Here is a 23,407-nt window from a genome sequence, read left to right as displayed (position 1 = left end):
GGGGGGGGGGGGGGGGGGGTCCAAAAATCGTATACTAGGACAGACCCTAATCGGGAGAACTCACACGAAAACAAACCTCCTCTGAAAACAATTGAAAATTAAAACCGTGTTTGAGTCTGAACGCGAAGTTTTTTGATATTTTCAATAAGAAAAATAATTTTTTTTTCACGAATGTTTTTAAAATTAGATTTAATTGATTTGATAGTAAAATTATTTTCCCACGTAGATAAATAATTTTGTTTCAGTAATAGAAGGGTGTCTTTTTTAAGTGACGAATTATTAATAAATTATTATGACTTTTGCGAAAACTGGATGCTAATGTTACCTGAAATTTGAAAGTGCCACACTTTTGTAATTATTGCCACTATTCATTCGCACATTCCTGTAGCTATTTTTTATTGTTAAACGTTTATTCGCATATATTCGCAATACTGTATTTTTTATTGTTGTAAACGTTTGAAGAAGAAGAATTATTGCCCCCTTTTGATGATAATTGATAACAGACCATTTATGCAACTTATTTTTAGGAGCTTTTTAATGGAGTTAATTCGAGAATCAGTGTGAGTCCGCTAGAGGGACCGGGGGGTGTTATTATGCCGTCGCCCCCCTCCTCTCCCCCCGGGGGGCCTCCACCTCGCCTTGAACCCCCTCTCAAGCCAGTGAACGGTATCGTCCAACCGCCGTTTATACCTCCTCCTGAGCGGCCGGGTCGGATGACAAATAAACTGCTGATCATTAAAAACAGTATATTTAAGGTAAAACATAATAGCTTGGGAACCTGCTTGGGAACCTAGCATTGCCCAGGTTACTTCTAGTTACTCCCGCAGTTTATCTCAGCTTGGTCTTAAATTACGATTTTAGCTATTCTTCTATTTAAAAGTCGACCCTCACAACTTAGAATCTTAAACCAAGCTAAGAACATTCCCGTGGGTCTACCGAGTAGTCATGGGGTTCCCAAGTTATGATCGGACAGACAAACAGACATTACTAATTTATATGCATGCATAGATTTCTTAAATTTATGAAAATTAATTAATTATAATTTAAAGAAGTAAGTTAATCATTTGATGCACTTATTTGAAACTATTTCAGAGCATCTGGAAACATTTACACGCCTGGCCTTTCCATAAACCTGTAGATACAATATCACTCAATATTCCAGGCACAATATCTACCATCACTGTTAAGTCGTCGTAAACAGAAAAAAATAAGATCATCTGACAAAAATTAGAAATATTTTAACGTCTAGTAGATAGCAAGTCTGAGAAGGCAAAAGTTAAGTAGGTCAAGTGATGTAAATATTGAATGGTTCAGATTACTTCAATATCATCAGAAGGCCCATGGATTTAGGGACTGTGAAAAAACGACTAGGTAAGTCGATTGCTCAATAAATCTGGAGAAAACTAATCCTATTCAAAATTTCCAGATAATAACTACTATTGGAATGCCAGCGAGGCTATAGCGGATTTTGAACAAATGTTTCAGAACTGTCTGATATACAATAAACCAGGTAAGAATAGTTGAATTATTGATGGGGGTGGGGGTGGGGGGGTTTTTTGAGAAAAATTTTAAAACTTTATTTTGTTGAGGCGTTTCCTCTTTTTTTTGAGGCGTTTCAGTCAAATTTTTGAGGCATTTCCGCGTTGAGACGTTTCCGTGTTGAGGCGTTTCCATAGCACCGATGTGGGACACCCTGTAGATTGCCTAGGAAGGGATATGCAAGCAGATGTTATATTAAAAGAGCCCCCTCCCCATGAGTGCCCCCCCCCTTCGAGGGGGCACGCGTAGGGAGGGGGCCCCCTTCCCCCGTACGCCCCTGGTCAGAAAACTTCAGCTTTATTTATAGCCTTCGCATTTAATTCCTGCATTTAAATAAAATTCTAAGGTAATTTCATGTTGCCGCCACACCCAACAAGATTTCCCGGTCTGAATAGAGGTTTCCGGCAATGAATAAGCGCGCTACCTGCCTTGCTCACACCGAACAGTCAACCCCCCCCTGCACTCCCCTCAGATATTTACTACCTGCCTCTCCTCCCTAGTCTAAATATCTCCCTCCCCCCCCCATTTCTCCACCACTCGCCGATAACCGGTTTCAGTCAGTAGCCTAATATGGCGTCGATTGAAGCAAATCCTCGTTGCAGCTTGTTTTACGTAATATAGCGTACGATGAAAGAAATTCAGTGAAATTTACCATTTAAACGGAGCAGTGACAGTTATAGATTTTAGAAAATTGAAGATTTTTCTTCTGTATTTACAGATTTTGCGAGGATTCATATTCTTAGTTAAACTGTGAAAAAATGTTGCAATCTAATCATTTTGTAATATTGAAGAACATATTAAAATTGGCTCTGAGTTCATAGCTAGACAGAGTTTTATTTTTTGTATTTTAAAAACTTAACATAATTTGATTCTGCTGTGTTTTCAGAACTTGACAGAGATCCAAATTAGTGAATTTTAGTTGAAGCTGTAGCTTGCCTGTTCTGTTCGTTAGTTGAATATCAAACTAATGGAATAGGTAAATCTATATTATAAAGGTTCATTATATCAACACACTTCATATATTGATATTTTCTTAGTAAACGATTTTTGGACCGCCTGCTTCCCCTACTGTCAATTTTGTACATGGTTATCATTTGTCAGGCGGCCGAAGCCATCCGGCCCCTTGCCTGTCCTAGCCGCAGCGCTTGGCCTCTTACCCTGTCCTAGCCACAGCGCTCGGCTAAGAAATTGTTTTAACCTAACCTTAAAATAATAAATATAAATAACTAATAAATTTGCTGGTAATTTCCTAGTATACGAAAGTGTGGCCGCAGCGCTCGGCCCTTCCTTAACCTAACCTAACCCTAAATATCAGAAAAATAAATAATAATAACCTAACCCGTGGCCGCAGCGCTCGGCCCCCTAGCCCATCCTAGCCGCAGCGCTCGGCCCAGAAAGTGTGGCCGCAGCGCTCGGCCTTTCCTTTTGCTCTATATATATTAGCCTCTATATTAGCTCTATATACTTAGCCGCCTGGCCTCAAAAGGTCTAACCTAACAATGAATAAAATGACGTATTTTTGATACCCTAGGTCGATATAGAGAAAAAACGGGCTTATTGATAGAGAAAAAAGATGTATTGAGGAAAAAGTGAAAAGAGCATACATGGCCATAGAGCAAATGTTCATAGAGCATCGCAGGGGCAATAGATGTAGATATATCGTGGAACCTTTTTAACCTTTACATTAGAAACTATAAATTAGATATGATTTTTTGTGAGCATGAACCTTTTCCCAGTAACCTTTATAATTAAAACTCTTTTTCAAATGGCTTTAATTGAGAGCCTTACAGAGAGCTTTTTTATTTGTTTTGTGGGAGAGAACAAGAATATTATAATTTGAATAATTTCTAGGCGAAGACGTTGTTACCATGGCGAATGTTGTGCAAAGAGAATTCCAGAGATTGGTTAAACAAAAACTTCAAGGAAATTTCTAATATACTGATATATTTGTTGATTTGTTAGTTAAATACTGAACAAGCATGTACAATAATGATCGGCTCAATCATACAGAAAAGAATTCCCATTTTTATGTCTGAAACAAATCTTTCGTTAACCTAATATATTTGGATTGAATTAGGTGAGGAATACACAGTTACGGCTGACGGACAATCTAAGGTTTGATTTACATTTATTTCCAATTAAAAAGTCAGCTGATTATTGTTTTTATTTTGTAACAATAAGTAAAATTGTCCATTGAGGTTTGTTGGTTTCCAAGCTCTTAAAACGTATAAAATGAATGCAGTGAAATCGTCCATGGAACTTTTTTATGTATCAAACGAAAAGTTGATGAATGATATTTCTAGAATAAAAAAATTTCTCGGAATGATACCTCTGGGAGTGTGAGACCAAGTCCAAGTATATCTCCTTCAAACTCAATGTCGTCATTATCCTCTAAGGTGAATATCAAAACAACGGGAATTCTATTCTTGCTGCAGTGTGATTTTTGATGAAGGGGGGGGGGTCAAAACGGTTTAAACTGGGTATCAAAGGACTCGTTTTTGTTCATTCTTTTTGAAACATCATTCCCAAAAATTGATCTATTTCCCTCTTAAATTGATTTATTCTTCCCCAAATCAGAGAAGAAAACTTTTAACATAAAAAACTTCTGGAAAAATTAATTTTTCAAGAAAAAATACATCCTTGTGAAGAGGATGTTCGTTCGTTAAAAAATTAAATTTCAATTGACATTTCTGTCACTGCGTTCGTTCTGGTATTAATTTGGGGCGAGACATAACTTTAAAACAAATTTAGAATGATCCTGAACTAATAAAATATTGAATCAGGAGGGTAAAGGTATTAAACGAAAAGCTGAAGGTGGATCTCCTCCCCCTGCTAAGCAACCCAATCTCTCCTCCTCCTCCAGTGGTACACCAGCTGGGCTTGGGAAGACTCCGCCTCCAAAAGCCCCGAGAAGACCGGTGAAGGTGAGTCCTCTTAGCTGATCGTCTCAGCTTTAGGCTAATAGTTTACTAACACAACTAGTCGCGGCCTTATTTAGTTTGCTACTGTAGTTGAGGCATCATAAAATTATGTTTTAGGAACTAACCCAACACAAAGATAACAAAAGTGCAGAAAAATCTGTGAAATCTGCAGAGAAAGTTAGGAAAATCTCTGAAAAAGGCTGGATAACAGCAGCTAAAGACCCCAAAACAATAGATAAAGTTCCCAGAATAGCAGAGAAAGAGATGAAATCTATTGAAAAAGATGGGATGGAAAATGATCAGTATGACGTTGAAGGACAATTTCAGGACCTGGTTGAGCACAAGGGACAAAAGAGCAAGGTCTCGGAACCCCTGCGACAGTGCAACGAAATACTTAAGGTTAGTAGAAGACGCGATTTCTCGATTCTGTTTTGATAATTCCAGTAGATCTTCTTATATTCGAACACAAAAAGTTTACGTATAGATCTTCAAAATGTCCCTGAAAAAGGTATACAGTATACACTTTGAAATAGTTTGGTATCTATTTGCTTACGTCAAAATCATACCATAATTCTTGGACGCTTTTAAAGGCTGGAAATGTCTCGAACCTTCCTTGATCCTTTTTCAAAAGCGCTTTTTTACGAGTTTTTACTGGCTTACTTTCTACATTAAGGGTGAAACATTTTTCTGGAATCATATTCAAGAAAGAAAAAAGTATTTTTCTTTTAATTCTAAGAAATGTTTTCAATATTTCACAAAAATTTAAAATGGCCATTGGAAATGGGGTTTAATGATAATAAGGGTCTTTTGTAAGTGTAAAAATAATATTTTTTCTCCAATAATCTAATCAATTAGTTTTTAATAAGTTTTTTAATATGTTTTGTCTTTGATATGTTGTTTTTGATATGTTTTGTAATTTGATATGTTTTGTATTTTGATATGTTTTGTATTTTGATATGTTTTGTAGTTTGAAATGTTTTGTATTGATATGTTTTGTATTTTGATATGTTTTGTATTTTGATATGTTTTGTAGTTTGAAATGTTTTGTATTGATATGTTTTGTTGATTGATATGTTATGTTCTGATATGTTTTGTTGATTGATATGTTATGTTCTGATATGTTTTGTGGAAGATATGTCTTGATTTGCTATGTTTTGTTTTGATACGTTTCGTTGGAATATGTTTAGTTATGGTATGTTTTGTATGTGCTCCAAAAATTTTTAAAAGTGAAAATAAAAAGATGAAAAATTTTGATTCGGGTATTGATTTGTAAATTGATTTGAACTCGAGCATTCAAACTGGGTTCACCAATACTCGTATCAATTTACACCTCAAAATTTTAATTCTCACCTTCTTGTGTTTTTTTTGCATTTCTTTTATCATTAAAACCTGTTTGCGATGGCCATTTTGAATTTTTATGAAAAATACCTTTTGCAAACATATCTTAAAATTCCTAGAAGAATACATTTTTGGTTCTTAAAAATGATTCCAGAAAATGTTTCATCCTTATTCTGCATATTGATGAACCAATTGGTTTTTTTCTTTTATGAAAGTTATTACTTTGGAGAACTTGGAAATCTTCATTTAATGATGTTATAAAATATATACAGTAAATATTTTAAAAGAATTTGTATATTTTCTAGAATAATGTTTAATTAGGATATGTTTAATAAAAAACATGCTTCCTACGCCTGGCCTTTCTATAAACCAGTTGATACGGAGAGACTAGGCCTTCACGACTATCATAAAATAATCAAGGTAAACCGTACTTCTGTATTCTTACAGAATCGAACAGGGATATATTTAATTATTTTAATAATTCTTAATGCTAACTCATTTTTTCCTTTCAAGTATTCTCCTCAAACCCCCCCCCCCCTGAATAATATCAAGCATCGAACGGTGTAAACTGTTTCTTCGTTATTTTTGACTAATAAATTTGTTTTAAACACAGTAAAAAATAAAATTTGAGTAAGATTTATTTGAACTATCTAATGCTTATTTATTTATAATTGACAACATTGAATGATTTAATATGCAAATAATATAAAAATTTTAGTTTATTCCAATAAGTAAAGAAACGATAGCTTCCTATATAGCATATATTTTGATTATTTCCCCTGACAATACTAATTTTGAAATATTTAGACACCCATGGATTTGGGAACAGTTAAGCGGAAGTTAGACAACAGGGAGTACATTACTGTAGGAGAGTTCAAATCTGTAAGTATGTTCGCTAGTAGAAGAGGATCATGTTAAATTGATCAAGTCTTGTGATGCCCTAATAGTTTTTAACAGTGCTTGGGATCCGGATCCGTTGGATCCCCAAGATTTTGGCTTCCTGGATCCGGATCCGCAAAAATATGCGGATCCACGGAGTAAAATATTAACCAAAAACTGCCAAAAAAACTTTTTTACTCCAAAAACCCAAATCTGAACTTTTGAAAAAAGAGATATTATAAAAACTTTATAGTACGTCGTGCCAAAATAATAGTGTCATAGGTAATTTTTGGAAACGTTTGTGTACTTGTTTTATTTCAATGGCTATTTATATGTATCAAATAAGCTTTGAAACAAAGCAGAAGTAAAAAAAAAGTTCATTTTTAATTTTATTTCCATTTCAATTGAAAACAAATTATTTAAGAAATATCCTAATTTTTTTAGAGAAAATTCGGGAACCAATCAAAACTTTATAGCTCATGTGCTATAATGTACAGCTAATTTAACTTTATAGAACGATGATTACTTAATAGCACGTTCATTATAAAATTCACGATGAAGTGAGTAAGTTAAAGTACACAATAGTTTCATAAAATGTATATTTAAACAAAATTATTACAAGATTGTAAATAACATCGATTGTTCTATGATTATCCTTTTTGCCGATTTAATGTAAATTGTTTTTTACAATTTATTTTTAAATTAAAATTTTTTAATAGAATTATTTATGTAAATTATTAAATGTGACCATTTAGTTCGATTTTTTTTTTCAGTGGAAAAGTAAAGACCGTTTTTAAGACTTCACTTGAATAAGAAAATGAAATATGAGACATAATTACGAACCATTTTAGATCTAAGGAAAGTTAAAATCTAATCATGAAATGATAGTTGTCGTGTTTCTAGGACGTGTTGTTAATATTCCTGAATTGTCGGCAGTACAATCCCCCCGAGCACGACGTGGTCGGTATGTCCAGGAAGTTGGAGGAAGTGTTTCTTGAGAAGATGAATCAGGTTGGTTAAATTTCAATTACATAAAGGTACATATTTTGCATATTTAAAAACACAGAATACTATTTTTTAACTAATTTCTTCTGAAACATAGTGCCCAATTAAAGTTAGGATTGAAAAAAGACTTGATAGTGTGGTACGCTCTGCTGTTTTGTTTCTTCATTCAATAACATTGTATTCTTTGTATTTTCAAATAGGTTCCAACAATCTCATTAAAAAACAATATACAGGGTGTCTAAGAAACGGTGAATAAGGGTCTACACTCTACAGACTCGTTCGTAATAGGATTTTCAAGATTAAGACCATTTTTTTTGATCTACGTACAATTTCCTCCGATTCAATAAGCCAAATTTTAGGCTTGTAGATCTAATAATGGCAATTTTAATTGAAGGCTCATAAAGTTTCTAACAGGAGAGAGTTATTTTGTAATAAAATAAGTTTATCTCCGTTTGCACAATTTTGTATAAGGGTCTACAGACTTGCTTGTAATCGCATTTTCAGGATTGAGACCATTTTTGATATCTACGTATAAACGCCGATTCAATGAGGCCAATTTTAGGCTTGTAGATTCAAAATTAACAATTTCATTGGCTCCTAAAGTTTCCAACTGGAGCGAAGTAACAAGTAAAAGATAATCTCTGTTTGCACAATTTTATATTCAATGTTAACGTTACAGTGTTTTACAGTACAATTGTTATTTTAAGATCTACAAGCCTAAAATTGGTCTCATTGAACCAGTAATTGTAAATAAATTTAAAAAATGGTCTCAATCTTGAAAATCGGGTTACAAATGAGTCTGGACACCATTATTCCCCGTTTTGAGACATCCTGTACATAAAAATATTGTTATGATTCTTGGTAATATAGAAATACTCGCATAAGTAAAACTTTGAGAGCCTGCATTAAAAGGGTTTTGTGTAAATAATTAAATTTAAATTTCAGTTAAATTCGGATGAATTAATAAATGTGCCATCTACTCAAGTTGTTTCATCAAGGCTACAGGTATAAAACAGGGTCGGTCAACAATCCAAAATTTAATCAAAGCTTCATATTTGGTATTTCATTTGTTGGTTATTTCAAATTCAGTTTTATGCTTACTTGACAGTTGTTCCCATGATTTTTGCCGACTGTTATTTTAATTAAAGGCAACCTATCCACTAGCCCACTGTTTTAATTCAAGGACTGTATATTATAATGTATCCCTCTGTATAGTTCTGTACAGTACTTAAATAGTAGTCTCGTCTTATTTCTTAGTCTCGGTAAAAACAATCCTTAGTCAAAAATCCTCTATACCCCCCCCCCCCCCAAAGAGGACCACTGCCCCTACCCCTGAATCCGGTAACAAAGGTTGTATCTAGGGTGTAGGTGTGAGTGGAGATACTGGCTCAGAATCTGAGGGAGCAGGCTCAAGTACTGATTACAACAGGAGGCTTAGAATAGTTCAGGTATAAACTATATATTCAGCTAAAAGAAATATATTCTGTAATATTCAAAAACGTTTTATGTAAAAAAGTGGACTATTTAGAGGGATTGTAAGCGTAATTTTAAGTGACCCCCCTAACCCCCCACTCAAAGATGGCATGGCCCGATTCTCTAAGGTGTGAAAGATTTTAAGATTTTTCAAGGTTTAAAAGTATTTAATTCTAACGATACCCATATATTTCCTGCGGTAGAAATGCGCAAATCACTTAAGTAAGGAAATCACAATTGAAAATAATCTGTTTTCAAAATGCTAAAAATTGATATCTAATTCATGCTTAATCAGACAAAGCTTTTTCGGGTATCATTGTAAATCGGGCATTGCAATCTTCTTTAGGGTCAATCGAAATTACTCGTAGAATCCATTTGAATAGTCCTCTCTCCCATTTAAGCATTTTCGCAAATAAATTAATCTCTCTATTTTTCCAGGAACAAATGCGTCAGCTGAAAGAGCAAATTGATGTTTTACTGAAAGAAAGTGCAGATCGGAAACGTCTGCGCCAACCAGACAACGCTCATCTCACTGCCAGCCTAAGCAGTGTAAAGAAGAAGGAACGAACCACCCCATCTCCCGCCCCTCGTCCTATAACACCTGCTGTAGCAGGTATGGATACGCCTAAAGGTCGAGGGAGAGGCCGTGGAACACCTTCTGGACCCCTATCTTCAAAGAGACCAAAGAAGGTTCCAGTTGGACGAGGAAGACCACCACCTGTTCCTGCTCCTGTATCCACCGGACCAATCGCTGAAGGTATATCACATTTTTCTCGTTCAAATAATTCTTTGTATTTTTCACACAGAAAGAGGTTGGTTGATCTTGCTCTTTAATCTTAACATTTTAAAAGAAGCTTTAAAAAATTTAAATAGTTTTGGGGCCTTAAATGAAACAGTTAAAAAAGGTATTGGGAAGAGAAATCAAAAACACCAATTTAGCGGCCTAAGATAGTCTTAACATTCATATGGTTTTAAATGTCCAATAATTTTATTTTGACATTATTTTATGTGCAATTACATGTGATTAAATATTACAATGTTTTACATATATTACGGCGTTACATGTTTGCGGATTGGTTTTTATGAAAAATAATTTTAATTCAATTTGGAAAACACAGCTTTATGGGAACATTTCTAAGATGTGATTTGAAAACTTTGGATCATAAGAATTCTCTTCTTAAATTGAAAGGAATAACTCAATAGAGTTTTTTACTCGTGTTTATCTTTTAGATGTTAAATAATATTTTACCTGAATTGTACATGGATACTCGGAAATAAAATTTGAAATCCTAGTAACGTGGAAAAGTTGGGGAATTTTTTGCGAAGAATAATTGTGATGTCCTAGAAAAGCTTTTTTTATCAAGTTTTTCTGATTGGCAACAACTGTGGTGGCCTTATAGAAGTTAAATGCACACATAAGTCTACATTATTTTTATCATATTACCTTACTGTCAAGAAAAACGGTTAAAAAGGGTCATTCTTTTTAAAGTCAGCCACCCCATGAAAGTCAGTGTCAAGATTTCTTCAATCTTTGCTAACGCCTTGCTTCCACGACCTTGACTTCCTTAATTATCAAAGACTAAATGACCCTAATTGCTGGTAGTTAGGATTTAGGAATATTAAGAGGACTAGATGAAAATATAAATATAATCATGAAAAAGGTTAGTTAAAAGGTTGCAATAAAATATAAATATAATCATGAAAAAGGTTAATTAAAAGGCTGCAATAAAATATAAATATAATCATGGAAAAGGTTAGTTAAAAGGCTGCAATAAAATATTAAATATAATCATGAAAAAGGTTAGTTAAAAGGCTGCAATAAAATATTAAATAAAAAGAAATTCTAACAAATAAGGACTAGAAAGAATAAAAATATTCTGTAACTGAACTGTTCTTCTCTAGGTGGAAGTGCTGACTACCAATCAGACGAAGAGGATACAGCGGTACCCATGAGCTATGATGAAAAGAGACAGCTTAGCCTGGATATTAATAAACTACCAGGGGAGAAGATTGGACGGGTAGTCCATATTATCCAGGTAAACTTTGCTTTTCCTGTAATTCCCACTTAATTCTATCACGATTGGGCTGTTTTTGTCTAATTTATATGGGGNGGTCCTAGCTCATTAAATACAAATTAGACCTCAACTTTAATGGTTATGGTTCTTAATGTTTTTAAAAATTAATATTACACCCATTTTCTAGAAAAATTTTTGGCCTATTTTGATTTTTTTAAAACACCGACCAGCCGTTTAACCGTCGTTATAGGGTTCATAAGAAAATATTGCCCTTTTTTAAAAATATGAGAGGAAAATTAAACAATCTATATGAAAATGCTCTTTGCTCATAATTTTAGTATTTATTAAATATATATATATGTTCGCTATAGCTGGCTAACGGCTGGACCAAAAATTACTGAAATTTGTTTAGGGAATCTATGGGTACCTTGGGGGTAATTTTAATACCTGGGTATTTCCGAGCACTCTTCAGCTAATATGTTATATTTTCAGTCTCGTGAACCATCCCTTCGTGAGACAAATCCTGATGAAATAGAGATAGATTTTGAAACGTTGAAGCCCTCCACTCTCAGAGAACTAGAAAAGTATGTACACGGATGCTTAAAAAAATCGGGGAAAATTGGCCGTAAAACGTTTGAGGAAGGCCAGAAAAAACCGTCTAAAGAACAGTTGGACGAGAAGGAGTCAGAAATCAAGAAGCGTCTAGACGAAGTGAATACATCCCTAGGGGGTGCTCCAATAAAACCTAATAGGCCGCGGAAGAACAAGGAAGGATCAGGTTCAGGTTCAAACCCTGCTAAGCAGAATAAAAAGGCCAATGCGTCCGGTGGGAAAGGATCCGGTAGTGACAGCAATAGTTCTAGTAGTGACAGTAGTGATTCTAGCGACTCAAGTGACTCAAGTGATGATGAGGGAGCTGCCCCTGCACCCCCTCAAACCCCTCTTGTAAACCCACCTTTGGTTCCACCTATTGCAACCTCAACCCCCAACAACCCGCAACCCGAATCTGTCTCAAGGCAGAACTCTCAAGCTAATAACGCTCTGAAAATAGCTGTAAGGAATGATTTAATGCCCTCTGGCAATTCTATTGCCCCCTTAAGTCCTACCCCTGAGCCTCCAGCACCGATTGCTCCCCTAGTTCCTGAACCCCTCGCAGCACTACTAGAAGAGCCTCCTCAGCTACCGGTCCTGGAAAAACCACTCAATAATGGAACTCACCATGATTTGTACAAAGGTAAACCAAAATCTATATTTTGTACAAAATTTAGAAAACTAATAAAAGGCAATTATTTTTGATTAAAAATATGTTCAGTATGTTTTCTGTTAAGGTCCAATTGGTGTAATAAACCCCATAGATCATGGTAACCAAGGTGGCAATGGTGGTGTTCCTATGGTTGAACCTTTGTTTAATCCTCAATCTGGATCCCCTCCTCAATCCTTCAACCCAGAAACTCCACAGGTACCATTATTCCTTTAAGCTAAATAATGACGCTCTGAGAAGTGAAGGATATTCCATTTTTGCAACGTTAACACCAAAATATCCAAATATTAACAGCCCGAATGATTCGTAAATGTGAAATAAACCGTTCTGTTTCTCGAAGGTATTGTTAACTTTTTTTTACGAAACCTTCCAATTTACAGTGACATCATTGATTAAAAACAGCAGTGATTGTAAATTATCTTCATTTTTTTATATAGCTGCTTTTCTAAAAAGCGGTTCTTGCTAGTTTTTTTCAGTTATCAAACTAAGGCGCACCGTTGCTAGCACTCTAAAATAGAAGAATACTTAAAATTGCATTTATCCTTTAAAATCAGAATCAATTTAGATATAAGATAAAGCACGAGTTAAGGAAAAAAAAACTTAATTATATTTATCCAGGGAACGAAGGGTGTTCTGAAGGGTTGGTCTAGCCTAGCTGGTACTCCAGCTACTCCTGGTAGTGCTGGAGGCCCCCCGGGTAGGAATAGAAGCGCCACAACTGATACATTTGCCGCCTTCCAGAAGGCCGCCAAGGAGAAGGCAGACAGGTTAGTTTAATTATGCTCCCACAAGGGTTAAACTTTAAGCAAATCCCTTGGCAAGCTGCCATTAGTCAGTTAGATTTTAAGATATTAATCTTTTTTTGTGACTTATTTGTGAAAGATTAACCATTTACAGTTTACACACCCAGCTACACGTAGTGTAAATCGTTATGGATCATTGAAATAAAAATTAATAAATCTTAAACATTTCAAAACTCTATTATGATAAAGTTTGTTTTCATTAAATTTTGCAATGTCTTTATACAAGACAAAAAATGAAAAATGAATAATTTTTGGGTTGTTTTTGCATATATCTTCAGTCAGTGTCAAATATTGCAAGAAAGGCAAATGTTTATAAGCTTTAAAAAAATATCATTGAACATTATGTGAAATTTTGACCCTGAAAAAAAGTAAAGGCAAAAAAACGGCAAAAAAACGAATCAACTGAACGCATATCTTTTTCATCTTTTTTGATACTTTTTGCCCAAAATCTTATTTATAATATTTTCCCTTAAAAGTATTATTACCCCCAATTCAGCGAAAACCCCTTGTTAAACAAAATTGTTGCCTCTCCGCGCAAACATAACGAACATCACAAAAAAAGTTTTTTGAAAGGGAAAAAATTAACTTTAAAGGAAATATTTGTTCAACCAATTAAATGAATAAAATTTATAAGATATCTTGAAAAATCGTTTAACCACTTCCCCTTTTGATAATAATTTTTCCTCCAATTTCAAATAAAAGATTTTATTTGAGACATGACGCAAATCATCTTTTTTCCCAGGGAGCGTAGCTTAAAAGAGCAGCAGGAGTTGAGCAGGAAGGTTAAAGAAAGAAGAGAAACAGAACGACAGAGAGTTGAACAAGAGAAGAGAAAGGAACAGGAGGAAGAAACATTACCTGTTTTTTAAAGTTATGGATTTGGGGCAAAATATGATTCTGAAGGGGGGGGGGAATATTTGTCTCAAAACTAATATACACGCCTGTCTTGAGATATTAATTTTGTCGTTCAAATCACTGTTACAAAATGCTTTTATTATTATGAAAGTCTATTATATTCTTTACTCCTACGGAAGGTACACCAGAAACCTGAGGCCGAATTCAAAGAATTTAAGCGGCGGCTTAATATTAAGCCGGTGCTCAAATAGGGTTGGTGCCAATTAAAATTGAATTCAATTTTTCAAGATTTAAGCCGGCGCTCAATTGAAACCGGTTTTTGGGGTTTTTGAGACACTAAATTCGGACACTGAAGTAACAAAAGTCGAAACGTGATCATTTCTGGTCTGAAAATTTAGCCTCGACTGTCTGACAAATAAGTATACGGACAGTTTTTTTAATAGACGGGGTGATAACTTTTTACTGAACCTGAAATATTTGCTTGTTATTTACTATCACCGTTTCAATCAAAGTTTCCACGTTTTAATTTCTTAAAAATCTTTATTTTTGACTCGCTGTTTTAGCCGCACTTTTTGTAAATTATATTATAAACTAAAGAATTGAATTGAATTGACGACAATTTAAATATTTAATCAAATGAGGGGGGGGGGGAATTGACATTTTTTGACACCAAATTTTGTACAGACTGTTCTTTGCTGTAGACAGATTTGACGCATAGGATTCCCTGATGTATTTTCATAGCATAATCAGAATACAAAAAATTTACGAACATCGTTCCCATTCTTTTATAATCCTTTCTCCTTCCCATCATAGAGGGAGGGTAGGGGGGATTGAAGTTTTATCACTGAAGTGGGGAAAATAAATTATTTCTTTCTGATAAAAATTGTTAAAAAGAAGGAAACAAAACAAATTATCTCTACTTTTTTATTCAAGTATTCAAAAATGTGTTTCTATTTTATTTCTTATAGGCTAGAAGAAGTATGATGAGTGCCGTAGTTCCACCCACTAGTAGACCTGCCCCCACTCCGCCAGCAGTCCGCTCCTCCTCATCTCCTGTATCCAGGCCAGCACCAGCTGCCCCACCCACCCCTGTACTCGCGCTAACTCCGCCCCCAGTACAACCAGGTAAACATGGATGACGGATGGTGTGGGAAACTTATTCAATTCTTGATTTGATTTGTGTGTCAAGTATTTTGTATTTGCTGTTTCAACCAAATAGTAATAAACATTCTGTTATGAATTAATCAGTTCAATCAGAACAAGAAAATTTCAAATATTAGTTTTATTAAAATATTAATAGTCATTCTCTTTAGAACTCGCATTGAATTACAGTGTCACTTAAGATGACATTAACTACCACTTTTTGCAGTCTTTTAACTGTTTGCTTTAGTTGTTACTGCAGCTGATCTAGCCCGCCAGGAACGTGACCGTCAGCGGCAGAAGGAACAGGAACGGCGGAGAAGAGAGGCGGAGGTAACCATTTTTTTAATTGAACTTCAAAAAAATTTTGTATGATCAATATTTATTGAAATTGAGATGCGACTTCATTTATTATTGTCACTTTCCTTCTCCTTCCTTTTCCAAAATAAACATTAATTTACGAATTTTGTATTTCAGAAGAACAAGATCGATATGAACCGACAGTCGGACCTTATGGCGGCGTTCGAAGAGAATATTATTTAGTTTAAATATATATATTTTCATATATATATAAATATATTGTCCAAATTAAACCTTTTTATACAGATGTTGATAAATTTATACAAAAGAAACACAAAATTAAATTCAAATGTTGTAAGTAATCACACCAGGCTGCAAAAATTTCAAGTTAAAATAATCATCCCATAGGTTCTGATAACTGGGAGGGGGTTGGGGGGGGGGGGTGCTACTATACGGTCCCAGGTAACTCCCTAGCTATCTCATCAAATCAAAAAACTTATCTTCTCAAGAAATATTGATAAATTAATTGAAATAATATTTTTCTCTTAAACTTCCCATGTTAACAGTTTTATCTCCTATTCCAAGGAAGCTATAGACAAGATAAAAATATTTTTAGAATCTCAAATCTGACATGAAATATCTGTTTTTATAACTTCTAATTTTTACACTAATACTGGAGGCCTTAAAAGGACTCTAAAGATTTCCATTTTTATTTATGTCCATTTGAACAAATTTCACCGATTATTAAAGATTGATATGTAATAAATTTGAATTTTTAATGATCTGCAACCTTTTCAAACATTCAAAATAAAAGATTTTTTTATGGCGAAGTAACGATAAGTTGTGTTAATAACATGCTCGATTTGATACTTCTTTTTTAATGATGAAGGAGAATTTTTTTATTCATTTTAACTAAGCAATCAAAATTAAACTTCGGACAAAAAATACTCTTTTAAGAAGAATAATTATTTTACAACCTAATTAACAATTCATGAACAAGATTTTGTACTGAAAGATGTACTAATTAGTTTTTTAGATTACAATAAAAAATCCAGAAGTATTTTTCCATAAAAGCGCTTATCTAAGAAATACGAACCAGCTTAGTTTGAATACAAATTATTAGTATAAATTATTTTCTTTTTAAAGCATATTGGAGCTACCAGAGCTGTGGCAAAAAAATCTGCTAAATTTCAAAATTATATAAATTATAAATTTACATATAAGAGGTATGAAAAAAAAATTCTTTGCTTTCAGAATTCTAAAAACATTTTTTCTTTTCCATAGCTTGCTTGGAATTTGAGGCATGACTGTTAAATTGGCAAACTTTTCAGAAAAATATTATTTCAGTGAATTAATCAATATTGCTTGAGAAAATAAGTTTTCTGATTTTGTTGAGATAGCAAGGGAGTTACCCGGGACCACCTAGAAGCACCCCCCGTTGTCAGAACTTATTGGATAATTATTTTAACTTAATTGTTTGTAGCCTGGTTTGTATAATTGTAACCCTAAAACAGGGTGAGAGCATTTATAAACCCATTTCCTTAAGGTTTGGTTAATCTTTTGGCTTCAGGACGGATTTATTTTTTCCCCCTCTGATGAGTATTAAATCCCGTTATCAAGAATGTGTCAAGATATTTATTCAAAATTATACATGAAGCTCTCTGGCATCTTGATAAATGATTCTCATTAATTTCTATAAAGATCCCATCAATGAACTTTATGTCGCTCATTCTCATTCTAAATTAATTCTTTAGTTTAAAATGTTGAGGATTAATTGTTCCTTCGTTTCCCTTCATCAATAAAACGATGAGAAATTCTTCACATTGGTTCTTTTGTGATAATATTATTTATATTCTACAAGTTTACCACATAATTATGTTAATTATATATACACATATATATATATACGTTTAAAAACATTCATTGTACGAGCTAGCTGGTCATGTAAAAAGCCAAAATTATGTTGTTTAAATCTCGTGAAAAAATTCCTACAGTTTTCGTATTCATCAGCTTTCTACATTGTGAAGATAAAGTTCGTAATTTCGTTGTCAATATAATGTTTTGTTTGGTGCCAGCCCTGTAGTTAATAAAATTATCATTATCATTATTACANGTTTGCTGATGTAAACTTTCGACATATATATTTATCTTTATACAGATATATATAATATACAAATATCAAATATATTTATCTTTATATAGATATTTATAATATACAAATATCAAATATATCCAACATTTTTTGAAACTCAACGGGGTGGACTTTCGGTGTGGTATAAATTTACGTACATTCATTAACGTAAATAGAATAAGTTTATCAATTACAGAAAACCATATCTTACAATATTTAGGAGTTTTGGTCGCCAAAGCAGTACCGTACTTTTGCGGGTAAGCTTTGAGCGGGGAAAAAAATAATTTATGTAGATATATTAAATCTTAAAAGTGCAATGGTTTAGTTTTAAATCCTGAAAAATATAAGAATAAATTTCTCAGATCTAGATCTTCCCTCAAGCACTTTTGAAGAAGTATGCGTCAATATCTCGGTGTTTCATTTTATCCGTTTTCTAATTTGAACTGGTTTTTTATCTAGGGCGCAAATTCTAGATTGCTTATACTTTCTATTTCTACGAGCTAAAGGTAGAGAGGATATTTTAAAACGCAACCAGGGGGGGGGGGTTAAAATAAGACAAGGAAAAAATAAAACGATTTTATAAAAATAATAATCTATATAAATTGGATAATGGAAAATATACAACCCGGGTTACACAAACAGAGTTTCATTGATGTTTATCTATTAATGGTTTTAACGGGAAACATTTCGAAAAATGACCCGACGCAGAATTTCTTCTGGGGTAATTAATCGCTTCAGCCTTCCTAGCTATGTACATCCTTAAAATCATCTCTGGATTATTCAGCAGATCGACCCATCCAGCATCCCAGAACAAACAATAAAGTTATATAGATGGATCTCCTCCAAAAACTTATGTACTTAACACTTCGGCCCTAGTGGAGGCAACCTGTGACTTTCGATCTTAATTTGAATTAATTAAATTGAAAAAGTACAAAAGAAAATTCTGTAATTTTAAAGATTGGTAAATTCTAAATCAAAATGCTAATGAATTAAAATTGAAAAAAAACCGAACACATATCAAGCTCTAATTAATCAGGGGTTATATATACAATACGGAAAGCTAAAGTAATTTTGCTCTAAATTAAGCAATTTTCAAAATATCAAACCTTAGCACTTTTTAGTGGTTCCAGGTGAAACTTAAGATATACTCATATCAACATGTTTGGATTAAATTAGGGATACGATCTACCCTTGGTCATCTATTTTAAACGCTTGCAAAAAGTCAGAAATAATTTTTTGTAGTATTATTGAATAAACTAATTTCGTTAAGTGATGAAATCTTTTCAAGAAAAAAAGTATATTGTCCCAGACTTCGCTTTTTAAAAATAACCGTAAAAGTAGTTATTTTTATTGTTTATATTTTGTGAAGTTTTTGAGTTTTTTAAACACTTTTTTTAATTTTTAAAAAGTTTTTACAAGTTTGCTGCTGGTCCCTTTAGCTGAAAGATTTAATGTCCAAAAAACAAAAATCGGTTGAAAGCTATAGCTATGGCTCAATATTGCCCAAAAAACTAATAAAAACTCTTAGAACACATTTCTGAAGAATTTTTTGCACTCTAAATGTCGGTAACTTGATTCAGAAACAGGGGTGTGAGTTTAAAAAGAAAATATTTGCTACTTTAAAGGGAGTGACCGGCTATGCATTGTAGTTGAGCTGAGTATGTAGTATGTGGAAAAATTCTTCAAGATCGATTTTAGACATATAAAACGCTTCTACGGCGTATAATTACTGAGTTTGAGCACAAAGGCAACGTATAAAATCGTCTATTTGGTTTCTGAAATATGTATATATATTATCATACATTAGAAAAAAAGAATTTATTTCGTCAAAAATATTAATTCTAAATGATTGATTGAGCGGAGAAAATTACCGTCTTCATTCGTAGATTTTCAATTGAGAATTTTTTAAAACTAACTTTACTTTAAAAAAATTAGGGTAAATTGAACAGTGTTGCTTCTATTTTTTCAACCTGTTTCTATTTATGCCAATAGTTTGTTGATGATTTTTTCTTACATTTTTTGTCGTCATTATTAAATAATAAAAAAAACAATTCTCAAAACGTATCCATGCCCAAAACGACAATTTTGAAAGTCGACTTTGCGCTCAAACTCAGTATTTATACGTCGTAGAAACGTTTTATATGTCTCAAATGAATCCTAAAGAATTTTTCTACAATACTACATACTCAGCTTAACTACCATACATTGCATCCCTTTACTATCTCCGTTATAACATGTCTTTGAATTTAAAAAATACAGTTTGATTCAATTCAGCACTTTATAAACTAAATAAACGGTTAAAAGGAGAAAAAAATCTAAAAAGTGAAACCAAAAAGATTTTTTAAAATGAGGAATCTAGCGGTTCAAAGAAGAAAAAATGGCATAAAAAGAGTTAAACCAGCGGTTGAAGGAAAAAAAAATTATGTAAAAAATGTGATTACTGCGGTTTTTATAAAAAATGGATTCCAGCTGTAGAAGGATAATGATGAACCCATGGCAGTTGAAAAAAAAGAAAAAAGTTGCATTTAAAGTTTGCCATTAAAGACAGCCAATATTGGCTTGGCAAATCCCGTCATTAAAGTGTTTGTTTAAAAAGTATAACTATATGTAAAATTATGAACTTTAATGATAACATATATATCTATCTAAGAGTTGAACCAGCAGTTAAAGGAAAAAAGTTGTTAAAAAATTTTTAATTTGAAAATAAATCTGCTGTTTTGTTAAAGGAAAAGTAACACAAATGTAAGCAGCCTCAAACCTGGCTAAATTTTTAATTATGCACTAGTACATGTAATTGTTAATTGTAAAAATATTTAGTCAAATATATTTATTTATATATCTATCTGTCTATATCAAACCTGTTTTTATTCTAAATATGTTCCAAGATGGTATACTGTTTACCCCGTGCCGCAAAAACATGTATATTAGATCAGCGTGTACGACACTAGGTACATTTTGAAAAGAAACGTTTGTACGTAATGTAATCTGTGTATCACTTTATGCCAACATTTTTGAGTTTTAAAATTTGAACCTCAAGCATAAAATTGTGAATGTCATGAATTGGCATGACATATATAAAGATTTCTAATGCACTACACTTTCTGGTTTGTTTTAAATTCATGCAAGAAATTAAAAGTAACTGTAAGAACGTGACTAAATCAATTGGGTCAAAGAGGCGAACATTTTAAAGAATTTACTGTTTAAATTAAATTTTTATAAATAAATTTCTAAGTAAATTTTATAAATATATTATTGGTATGTTTCCATTAGAATTTTATTTAATGCTCCACGAAACACATCATGGAAATGTAGTACCTAAGAGCCTATTTCTTTGTGTTATATAAGCATATAAAAACGTTATCTTTCTAAAACATTGAATTTAATAAAAAGTTATGAATCTTTTTGCTTTCTATTAATCTTCTCAGAAATATAACCACTGATAGATCTGCTGCAAATTTGAAATTGATCGTTACTAATAAAACTACAAAATCAATGTTTTATCTATATGCAGGGGATATTAGTTCCAAAACTAACACTTGACCCATTTCTAATACTGAGTGTTAGAAATGGGCCAAATCTGCAAAGTTATCTTTACGGTATCTATCTTTAAATCCAAGACGAGTAGAAGAAAATTACACCATATATTTATAAAAAATGGCTAAAACTATTGTTGAGCCCTCTATGGAAGATCAAATGGGCGTCTAAGAACATCAAGAGGATTTCCCCGGAGAGGTCGGAGCCCAGGTTATTGTCCCGGGGCGTCTATAAATTCATCAAATTCACTTTTCCCACTCTCACTACTGAAGTAGTCGACTATAATCCAGCATTGATTTATTTCCAACCTAAAAACAATTACATTAAAAGATGAAATATTTATGACATGCATGGTTATGAATAATAGTGGGTTTTAAAAAAATCTTACTATTGGGCGCAAGTGGATTAAATGGGGATTCTAGTGATCAGGAACAAAACATTTAAACTTCTGAAAATAAAATGACAGTTTGGTTTTAAAAATTTGTTCACTTCAAATCAGGAATTTTTAAGTTTTTCTATTTAGAAATGTGATCACTACACGAGGGGGTTGTTTATAAAATTCTGCCGGAGCTATGAAAATGTTGGGTTTGGCCACCGAAGAAAATCTTGTTGAAAGACGACCTTAAATTTAAAACTAATAATAGGGTGTTAGAATTAGTTTTTGATGATTCTTGATTTTATTTTGAACATAACCCTATTTTGAAACAATTACCGGATTTCAACTCATGTCGCGTTTTCGGAACATATCCTGGTTTTGAGGCAATTACCGGAATTCATATCAATTATCAATATCAATTTCTAAGCATTTGCGCACTTGCGTAACAAAACAAGATCTTTTGATAAGGTAAAATATTAACAAAATAGAAAATAAAAACAAACTGTTATTTTATAACAGCTTTGAGAAATCAAAATATCAATATCATTTGTTTTTACAATATAGATTTAACAAGAAATGCATGAAACAATTTGTTCAAAATGCATGAAAATAAATCATCTATAATCTCTCTTAATAGATAATATGTGGAAACTTAGATTCTAGAAATAATTCAGAAGTCAATTTAGTCTTCATAAGATATTTTTTGTTTTCTGTGAATTATTTTGTAATTTATGAAAGTAAGTTTTGTTTCTAATTGTGGATTATACTCAAAAACGGGAAAGTGGGTTTCGTCTCGAAAACGCGACAAAGTTTTAAATTCAAGATATGTTCGAAAATGGAAAACCTGACATTGTCTTAAAAACGATCAAGAGATTTAATTTAAAAAGAAAATTTAAAATTGGGAATTGTTGTCCTCGTCATGTTTAATAAAATGTTGGTTATAGTTTTTACTATCGACTATCGACGACCTCTATTTTTGCAAACCATTGGCCGGGATCCCAAAAACCTAGTCTTTCCATTTGTGCCCATTTCTAACACTCAGTGTTAGAAATAGGCCAATTGTTAGTTTTGGAATTAATGTCCCCTGATAAAATGTTGATTTGTTTTTAGGTTTTAATGTTAAAAACACGTAACAAATAGAATTAATTGTTCTCCTAGAGTAAGTCCAGCAACAATTCTAAAGTTCTGTTCTCAAACTTCTATCCGCACTCGGCAGTCTGGGAAACCAGTTAAATCTGGTTTTTATTTTCTATCTTGTGTTTACTGCTACACCCTGGTAACAACAACAAGGGTTGAGAGAGATTTTAATTTGAGAGAAATTAACAGAATTTCAATTTAACAGAAATTAGGAAGAATAAGAATTTCAAATAAATTTTTTTTTTGAGCTAATACAGGGGGGATGACAGGGAAAATTGTTTCAAAATTTCTAAAAAAAAAAATACAGAAATTATCATTAATATCATTTATAAACCTTGAATCAAAGCATCAAACATATTTCAGACTGATGGGAAATACCAGTTCCCTTTAGGCCTTCTCTGAGTTAATACATTTTGCAATATTTCATATTTTGTTAATTTTCAAGGTTGGAAATGCTAGTTTAATTAAAGTAATATTTGATACTAGGTGTTCCGGCACGCTTCGCACCTCTTGTTATTTAAATAAATATCATTTAAATATAAGAAATTTATAAACTTTGTTTATATGACAGTTACAAGTGAAAATTTAATTCCGTTTAAACCTCGCTTCAACCAAAAATAGTTAAATTTGAATTCTTTTTAAATTTCCCAACTTTTTCTTGATATTTAATACAATAAAGATATGCATATATGTGTAAGAT

The 23,407-nt window shown here is 32.8% G+C and overlaps 2 protein-coding genes across 2 annotated transcripts; both read left to right on the top strand.

The window, feature by feature from the left end:
- Positions 1-505: 505 nt before the first annotated feature.
- LOC111696967 (bromodomain-containing protein 3) lies at positions 506-14,103 on the top strand. The gene is made up of 20 exons (XM_023466792.1): positions 506-755; positions 1,093-1,162; positions 1,315-1,371; positions 1,427-1,510; positions 3,391-3,462; positions 3,617-3,654; positions 3,843-3,935; positions 4,323-4,463; positions 4,578-4,859; positions 6,120-6,218; positions 6,606-6,680; positions 7,581-7,688; positions 8,628-8,687; positions 9,044-9,130; positions 9,594-9,912; positions 11,058-11,191; positions 11,663-12,404; positions 12,499-12,629; positions 13,050-13,198; positions 13,977-14,103. The coding sequence occupies exons 1-20, from the start codon at positions 594-596 to the stop codon at positions 14,101-14,103; spliced, it is 3,030 nt and encodes a 1,009-aa protein (XP_023322560.1). The 5' UTR covers positions 506-593.
- Positions 14,104-15,032: 929 nt separating this feature from the next.
- LOC111696968 (bromodomain testis-specific protein) lies at positions 15,033-15,826 on the top strand. The gene is made up of 3 exons (XM_023466793.1): positions 15,033-15,214; positions 15,480-15,562; positions 15,707-15,826. Exons 1-3 carry the CDS (start codon positions 15,070-15,072, stop codon positions 15,770-15,772), a joined length of 294 nt encoding a protein of 97 aa, XP_023322561.1. The 5' UTR covers positions 15,033-15,069; the 3' UTR covers positions 15,773-15,826.
- The last annotated feature ends 7,581 nt before the right edge of the window (positions 15,827-23,407 follow it).

This window comes from Eurytemora carolleeae, unplaced genomic scaffold (genome assembly GCF_000591075.1).
Source record: "Eurytemora carolleeae unplaced genomic scaffold, Eaff_2.0 scaffold35, whole genome shotgun sequence".
Lineage (NCBI taxonomy): Eukaryota > Metazoa > Arthropoda > Copepoda > Calanoida > Temoridae > Eurytemora > Eurytemora carolleeae.
Note: the sequence above shows the minus strand (reverse complement) of the source record. Positions and strands in the feature narration are given on the sequence as shown.

Excerpts from the sequence above, each read along its gene's own strand:
- LOC111696967 (XM_023466792.1), top strand. The coding sequence starts at position 594 with ATGCCGTCGCCCCCCTCCTCTCCCCCCGGGGGGCCTCCACCTCGCCTT. Across the intron at positions 6,681-7,580 it reads CTGTAGGAGAGTTCAAATCT|GACGTGTTGTTAATATTCCT; the intron begins GTAAGTATGTTC and ends TCGTGTTTCTAG. Across the intron at positions 13,199-13,976 it reads GCCAAGGAGAAGGCAGACAG|GGAGCGTAGCTTAAAAGAGC; the intron begins GTTAGTTTAATT and ends CTTTTTTCCCAG.
- LOC111696968 (XM_023466793.1), top strand. The coding sequence starts at position 15,070 with ATGATGAGTGCCGTAGTTCCACCCACTAGTAGACCTGCCCCCACTCCG. Across the intron at positions 15,215-15,479 it reads TCCGCCCCCAGTACAACCAG|TTGTTACTGCAGCTGATCTA; the intron begins GTAAACATGGAT and ends TGTTTGCTTTAG. Across the intron at positions 15,563-15,706 it reads GGCGGAGAAGAGAGGCGGAG|AAGAACAAGATCGATATGAA; the intron begins GTAACCATTTTT and ends TTTGTATTTCAG.